The 7500-nt window shown below is 57.7% G+C and overlaps 2 protein-coding genes across 2 annotated transcripts in view; one reads left to right on the top strand and one right to left on the bottom strand.

Moving 5' to 3' along the window:
* Positions 1 to 6770, bottom strand: part of PTSG_04612 (uncharacterized protein) — a 6840-nt gene extending 70 nt beyond the window's left edge. Inside the window, exons 1-13 of the mRNA XM_004994648.1 lie at positions 6628 to 6770; positions 6165 to 6294; positions 5909 to 5974; positions 5495 to 5651; positions 5077 to 5299; positions 4684 to 4796; positions 4444 to 4512; positions 4106 to 4237; positions 3641 to 3858; positions 3202 to 3436; positions 2407 to 2969; positions 1499 to 1615; positions 1 to 1295 (exon numbers count right to left, since the gene is read on the bottom strand). The exon at positions 1 to 1295 is cut by the window's left edge and continues 70 nt beyond it. Coding sequence (XP_004994705.1) covers positions 45 to 1295; positions 1499 to 1615; positions 2407 to 2969; positions 3202 to 3436; positions 3641 to 3858; positions 4106 to 4237; positions 4444 to 4512; positions 4684 to 4796; positions 5077 to 5299; positions 5495 to 5651; positions 5909 to 5974; positions 6165 to 6294; positions 6628 to 6686 — 3333 coding nt within the window. The 5' untranslated portion in view covers positions 6687 to 6770 and the 3' untranslated portion in view covers positions 1 to 44. The remainder of the gene's footprint in view (positions 1296 to 1498; positions 1616 to 2406; positions 2970 to 3201; positions 3437 to 3640; positions 3859 to 4105; positions 4238 to 4443; positions 4513 to 4683; positions 4797 to 5076; positions 5300 to 5494; positions 5652 to 5908; positions 5975 to 6164; positions 6295 to 6627) is intronic.
* A 121-nt stretch (positions 6771 to 6891) lies between these two features.
* Positions 6892 to 7500, top strand: part of PTSG_04611 (uncharacterized protein) — a 5848-nt gene continuing 5239 nt past the window's right edge. Inside the window, exon 1 of the mRNA XM_004994647.1 lies at positions 6892 to 7500. This exon is cut by the window's right edge and continues 389 nt beyond it. Coding sequence (XP_004994704.1) covers positions 6979 to 7500 — 522 coding nt within the window. The 5' untranslated portion in view covers positions 6892 to 6978.

Raw genomic sequence — 7500 nt, 5'->3', positions numbered from 1 at the left:
ACACACACACACAACAAAGCAGAGCGCACACCAAGACTGAAGCTTCAAGCCCGCTTGGCATGTGCGCGAAGAGGCGTGGCGCCAACAGACTTTGCACCGCTTCGCTTGCCAGGTGCCTTGGTACGCGCAGGCGTGCTCTTCTTGCTGGTGCCCTTCGTGCTGCCGTTGCCGTTTGCCAGGCCGTCTCCGCCGGGCATGGATTTGCGGCGGCGCTGCTTACGCGGGTTTGGCGTGTTGCGAGTCGGCATGCGACGTGGGCCGTCGGGCGTCCCGGGCAGCGACGCCAGAGAGTCGTTCATCTCCTCCTGACCCTCTTCACCCTTGGTCTGTTCACTATCATCAGCGTCCTCAACCTTGGACTTCTTCGCCTTTGGTGTCACGTGCTCCTCGCCGTCCTCCTCTTCAGCCACGTGGTGACTGCCGTTTCCGTTGATCATCACACCGTTCAACTTCTTTGGTGTCGCAACAGCGCCGTTCGGTTCCTGGCCCTGCTTCGTCTCCAAGTCTTCCACCTCAACGCGTGGTTGCTGTCTCCTCGCCACAGTGGACGTGTCACCCTTACTCTTCTCCTTCTTATCCTTCTTGTCCTTCTTGTCCTTCTTCTTCTTGTCCTTCTTGTCCTTCTTCTTTTTCTTGTCGGAGCGCTTGGATGGCGCTTCGAAGCACCACGCAAAGCTGTCGTCGGCTGCAATGCTCGTCTTGTCGCCCTCGCCCTCGTTGCTGACATCGCCAAGCGTCTTCACAAACGCAAAGTCTGATGCGGTGATGGACGGCGCGCTCGTGCTTGTGTGCACGGGCGCATGCAGCAGGGTCTCAAGCACGAGTCCACTGCCGCTGCTGCTGCTGTTGGTGCTGGCATCGCGTTGCGTGGAGGGCTCGCTTGTCTTGCTGCCGTCGGCACCCGTGGCCTGGGAGCGCATGCGAACCGCGTCGGCCTTCTCCTGTGCAAGCGCGGCCTTGTCGTCCACTGGCATCTTGCTTGTCGTGTCGCTGCCGCTCTCCGTGGCTGTGGCGTGCGGGCGCGCTGTGGCAAGCGACAGGTCAAGAAACTGGGCAGACAGCAGCCGCATGGAGGGCAGCAGGTGCGAGGGGACAGCAAACGTCTCCTCAAGCGGGGTCTTGCCAATGGACATGGCACGGGATGCAAGCTGCTGCTCGGCGTACAAGGCTGACGCCGCCTGTGCTGAGGACGTGGCGCCGACAACCCTGGCAGCAGCACTTGCTGTGCCAAAGAACCGCTGATACGCCTGCCGCGTCTGGTCAAAGTCCTCGCTGCCAACACCATACAGCGGCACCTGCGAAGCACGCGGGCGTAAATGCATGGGGCATGGGATGATGGGAGAGCTGCGGGTGAGAAATGGAAGCTAAAAATGGATGGCAAACGCATGACATGACCACCAAAAACACCATGCCTGCAGTTACAACAGACAGAACAACGCCAAGCCACTGTGTGCTCACATTGACACTACATGCACACACCACACAACCACACACGCACGTTGCTGGTGTCTGGCTGCAGACGGGTTGGTTCCTTGCGGGTGCCTGCACTATCGAGGGGGAAGAGGCACAACCGCTGGCGCTGGTCCAACACCACGAGACGAAGCTCGCCATGCACCTGTCAGCATTCGTCATGGGTGGAGAATGCGTGGGGAAATGGGTGGAACAACAGCAGATGCGGTGGGGTGAGCATCGTTGAGTTGGAAGGAGGGCAAATGGGCATGGAAACACGCGAAGAGGGGTGCTGTTGCTGGTGCTGCTGTGCTTGATAGGGAAATTGATTCGCGGTGAAGGAAGGAAGGATGAGAAGAAGGAAGGAAGGGATTCGGCTAAAGGTGTAACAACCCCCCCCCCCCCGGCGCGTCTCTCCTCGAAAGGGGGTAGCGAACGCGGCACACGTGGATGCAAAGGAACAAAAGAAGGCAACGGTGTACGGATAGACATGGGTACTGCTGCCAACACCAGCAAGTAAAGGTGGGGTGTGACAGGACAACCATCGTCCGCAGAAACCTTGGTGTGCGCACAGACAGCTCTTTGCAGTGACTCGCAACATGCACTGCCCATGGGAACAGGGACAGGCAGAGCACCGCCATTGTGCGGAAGACAGAAGAAATGTGGACGAACAGGATCGAGAGAAATGGATGTGGAGGAGGAGGAGGAGGAGGAGGAGGAGGGGGCAGGAGGGGCAGGAGGAGGGGGAGGAGGGGGACAAGAACGAAAGGTAGAGGAAACGGAAACGGAAAGGAAGAGAAAAGGGAGAGAAAAGGGGGAAGAGAGGGTGTTTCGCAAGAGCAGGCCGAAAGGCAAGAGAAAAGATGCACATGGCAAAGACGACAAATGAAAGAAAAGGTGTGCAACCCAATCAACGCACGAGCACTTCACAAACACAAACACAGCATGCAGACGCACCTGCCAGAAGGCGATGGCCTTTGGGCAGCTGCGCAGGGGAATGTCGACAAGCGGCGCGTCTGGTTTGCTCGTGCGGAAGACAGAGGCGGTCCACGAGCTACGATCATCATGCGAGTGAACAACCGCATACACATCACCGTGCTCCACTTCTCCACTGCTGTTGTCGCTGTCGCCCTCATCGCTGGCGTCATCGGCGGTGGAGGAGGCGGCGGCGCTGCTGGTGTGGGCCGCGGTGGCAAGGAAGGCGGTGCGCTGGGCAGTCGAGTGCAGCACGCCCAGCGTTGAGACGTCAAACAGCATCGTGTGCTGGCGCGCAGCGAGCACAATTGTCTTGCCGTCGGCCGTAAAGGCAAGGTGGGAGACGAGCACCTTATGGGTGGAGAGCATGGCCACGCGCAGCAGCGTCATGTCCTCCGTGCTCCACAACGTGAGAAAGTTCTTGCACGCAACGACAAAGTGCGAGCCATCAGCAGACATGGCGGCTGCGGTGCAGGGGAGCTGGTTGTAGTCGCCAACAGCCTGGCAGTACCAGTGGGGCGAAGGCCGCCGGCTGTCCTCGGGATCTGAGAACATAGAAAATAAATGTGTGTGGACGTGTGTATGTATGGACACGTGTGTGTATGTGTGTGTATGTGTGTGAGTTGCATGAAACGTGAACTGGTACCGGCCTACAAAACCCTGCTCTTCCGCCATACTTCACACACGCAGAGCATCAACGACATCAGCCACAGCCACAACGCTGAACGTCGCTGCAGCCTCCTTGTCACGCACCCTCGTCTCCCCCTTGACTCGTACCGCCCTGCTCCGTAAACGCCCACAGCTTGATGGTGCCATCCTTGGACGTGGTGACAAACAGGCGCTTGGTCGGATGGGCCAGAAGCCCCGTGACGGCCGCCGTGTGGGGCGGCTCCACGAGCGTGTTCATGGCGTACTTGAAGCCAGAGTCCTTGCGCGTCCAGAACTTGAGGCGAAGGTCGCCGTCTGCAAACGCGTCCCGGCGGTACTCCACCGTCGCCAGCGTTGACCCGCCCTGCGCGCGCGCACACACACACACACGCACACACACACCAAAAGCAAGAGGAAAACAACAAGAGGTAAGTCGCACGCAGACAGGTACAAATACAATGCGTATGTGTGGTGCGCAGCAAAGAACATGTAAACAAAGTCAAAGCTGCATGACGCAAGAAGAGCAATGCCCAGTGGCATACATGTGTGTGTGTGTGTGCGCGCGTACCGCGGCGTATGCTGCGTGGAGGACGGAGGTGGGCGAGATGTGGCGGCGAAATGTGCGGGAAACAAATTGGCGGCCAACAACATCCACGTCGCGCACGTGGGCATCGCGCTCAATGTCGTAGAGCTGCAGCATGCCCTGCTTGCCGTTGGTGAGGACACACCCGGACTGCGGCTCCCGCACGAGGCCAACCGTGTGCTTCTGATGCGCGTGCACGGGCGCTGGATCATGCAGATCAGATTGGGACGTGGTGGTGGTGGTGGTGGCGGCGATGGTGGTGGTGGTGGTGGTGGTGGCGGCGATGGTGGTGGTGGTGGTGGTGGTGGTGTGAGAAGGCGTGAGATAAGCACAGAGCCCACCGCGCGTCAGGTAGAGAACCACACGCCAAAGCAAAATGGCAGCAGGCACTCACCCAAGCACGCACAATCACGCACAGCTACAACCACACACGCGTGAATATGTTCGCACCTTGACGACAGCCGATGATGGAGTGGGAGACAGCAAAGGCAGCGGCGTTGATGATGAGCACAGAGTTGTCGTGGAGGCTCACCAGATAGAACTGGCTGTTCTGCGCAGCAGCAATGTGCGCAATCGGGGCGCCTGGCAACAGGATGCGCGGTGTACACACGCACAAGACGCAGGGGGGAGGGACGAATAAAAAGAGAGAGAGAGGGGGGCAGACAGAGAGCAGTTGCAGGTAAGGGGGTGTGTGCAACACGAAGGCTCGAGCACTCAAACACCTGCATGCATGCCAAGGACAAGCGCCAATGCGTGCTCTTCTGTGACATCGAAGTTGAGGTTCGCACCAAGACGGGGAAGGAAGCGCTTGGTGTTGGTGTCCAGCTGCCACATTACGAAAACAGCCTCTTCACCACCTGCGTCGTGTGTGCATGTGTGTATGTGTGTGCGATAGTGATCAGATTGCAAGTATGCAGTGCGCGTGCAAATTCGTATTGAACGCCAAAGACAGAGGCAGTATTGCTGGCATGAGCCACGAGACAATGCTGTGAACACGCGAGACACGTCAACGCCGCTGATGCGTGTACCTGAGAGCAGGTATGCGCCGTCTGTGGTGAATGTCAGGGCAGACACGGCGTGCGCGTGCCAGTGAAGCGAAGTTGTGACGGGCGGGCTGTCTGTGTCGCGGAAGCATCCATACCTGCTCGCACGCAAGCAATAGAGGCAGCAAAAGAAGTCGCGTACACAAGCATCAGCACCAGGATGAGACAACCTCATGGTGCATCGTGCAGTGCTCACGCACACACGCACACACAATCACACACACACACAATCACAAACCACAGACGCAAAGCACACATACACACAACCACACACACAATCACTACGCACAGACGCAAAGCACGCACACACAACCACACAACCACACAACCACACAACAACACACACGGCGCGCACACTCGCCGTGCATGGTGACTGACCAGACGTGGACTTTGCCCTGGGCGTCACCGGTGGCGATAGCGTCCGTCTCGTCATGGGTGGCGATGACGGTGATGGTGTTGGACGTGTTGAAGACACGCTCAGTGCCAAAGGCGAGCGAGTGCACGTGCAGGGTCTTGCCAGCGCCGTAAAGAAAGCTCTTTGTGCGCGGGTGATAACACCACGACCGCGCATGGCGCACCTCCGGAACAATCACATCATCGTCTGCCCAGCAGTGCACAGGTACGTACACGCACATACATGAAAAACCGCAATGGTGTGAGAAAGGCCACCAGCTAGCAGACAAAGAGTGAATGTAAGCACCCCCAGTGGCTGCAGGGGTGGTGTGTGTTGTGTAGTGTGATGAGTGACGCAAAGTGATGTGTGGTGTGTGATGTGTGGTGTGTGATTGTCACTCACATGTCAGCTCGACATCCAGGGAGGATGCAGAGTCAGGCAAGGTCATGTGGCACAGCCGCTGTGCGCGGCCAAAGTGGGTCTCCTCCACCCAGTACAGCTCGCGAGCATCGTGGCCATCAAAGAAGAAAGCAGCCACGCTCCCCTTGGCCTTGAAGGTCTGTGGTGTGTGTGTGTGTGTATGTGTGTGTGTGTGTGTTTGTGTGTTTGTGTGTTGGGAGGGGGGCAGGTGCAGACGGTTGCGTGCGCGTGTGTATGTGCATAAGGGGGAGGCATTTCAAGCGCGAGTGAGTGTGTGCTCCAATGAACATGTGCGCGTGTGTGGTGTAGATTGAATGAAGCTCGAACAGACACAAGCACGACACTGTAACAAGTACGCCAACAAAACAAAAGCACAGGAGCGCAGTTGCTACGTACCCTCAGGCAGACTGCCTCGTCATAGTCCCAGACTTTGATGGTGTTGTCTTTTGCAGCCGTCACAACCTAGTGCGTCGTCATACACAGCACAGCACCACGGAGGCAAGGTGTGAAGTGAGCATGAGTGGTGGTGGAGGTGAAGACAGTTCCAACTTGGGCAGGAGACTCGCGTGTTGGCAAAGGGTGTACAATCGCACATCAGCGCAGGCCATACGCGCATGGATGCGTTACGGGATGAGGAAGAGGGTGGAAGCACCTGGAGGCGGTTGGCCGGGTTGAGGGAGACCTGGGTGATGGCACGCGAGTGCCCTTGAAGCACGCGCACGGTAGCACTTGTGCGCAGCGCCACCACACGCACTGTGTTCTCACATGGAACGAACGCAAACCTGATCCAGCAAAGAAGGGGCGAAACACGAAGAGCAAAGCAGGTGCGAGACACAAATGCAAGCGCGTAGTAGGCATCAGTGAGCAAATCACCAAGAGCAGCATGCCAACCACAATGATACTCACATGCACACATGCGTGAAAGTGCAAACACCAATAGCACGCACACACACAAACACACACACGCAAGCACATGGACGCGCGCACACAAACACACACAAACGCACACACACACACACACACGCACACACACACAAAGCAAGAAAACACGAAGCAAAAACCACACAAACGCACACGCACACACAAACACAAACACACATCCAGTTCAACCCCACCTTGCGTCCTTGGTCATCTCTGACCGAGCTCCAACAAGGAGCCCTCCACACACTTCCATTGTCTCGTCTCTCGTGCAGGCGAAATAAGTTGAGGGTGGTCGAGACACGAGGTGAGGAAGATGGCGTCAACGTGTGCGGGGAAGGAGGAAAAGGCATCGCTCACGTGTGCGAGAGACGTGCTCTCCCTTCTTCTTGTTTCGCCTGTGCTTGCAGCGCTCTTGCTGTTTCGCCAATATCTTTGCAGAACGCTCGCATTTCCTCAACGGGCGGATCAGTTGCCCTAGCCGCAAAATTTGAATTGCTCGTTCGCTGGTTGGTGGTGTTGGAGCGTCGAAACCGATCACCAGCACGATGAGCACAGCCGCGCATCAACAGCGGCATCAACAGCAGCACCAACAGCAGCACCAACAGCAGCACCAACAGCAGGATGACGGGGCACCCAAGTTCCGGGCGCTGAGGCTGTGGGAAGGGCTGGAGGAGCGCGTACATGCATGCGAGACAAAGGATATGCGGTTTGGTCGGCGCTTCTACAAAAACTGCATCCGCGGCAGCGACCTCGTCACCGCCGTGTTGGAGTACCTGCACGAGCAGCCGGAGGAGCGATTCCAGCAAGCGCAGCGACCCAACGTCGAGAAGCTCTGCGGGAAGCTGTTGGACGACGGCGTGTTGGCAGTCATCAAGGATTCATCCTCGTCGTCGGCAAACGGCAGCGCTCAACAACAGCAGCAGCAGCAGCGAAGCAGCCCGTTTGGGTCCGGGCGTACGATCAAGGACTCGGACAAAACCATCTATCGCATCGTGCAAAAGCAGCAGGCACAGAAGACAAAGCATAGAGACGACGACGATGCTGATGGTGGTGGTGACGACAGCCAT

This window comes from Salpingoeca rosetta (genome assembly GCF_000188695.1).
Source record: "Salpingoeca rosetta unplaced genomic scaffold supercont1.10, whole genome shotgun sequence".
Taxonomy (NCBI): Eukaryota; class Choanoflagellata; order Craspedida; family Salpingoecidae; genus Salpingoeca; species Salpingoeca rosetta.
The sequence above is the reverse complement of the archived record's forward strand: the minus strand, read 5'-3'. Positions and strand labels throughout refer to the sequence as shown.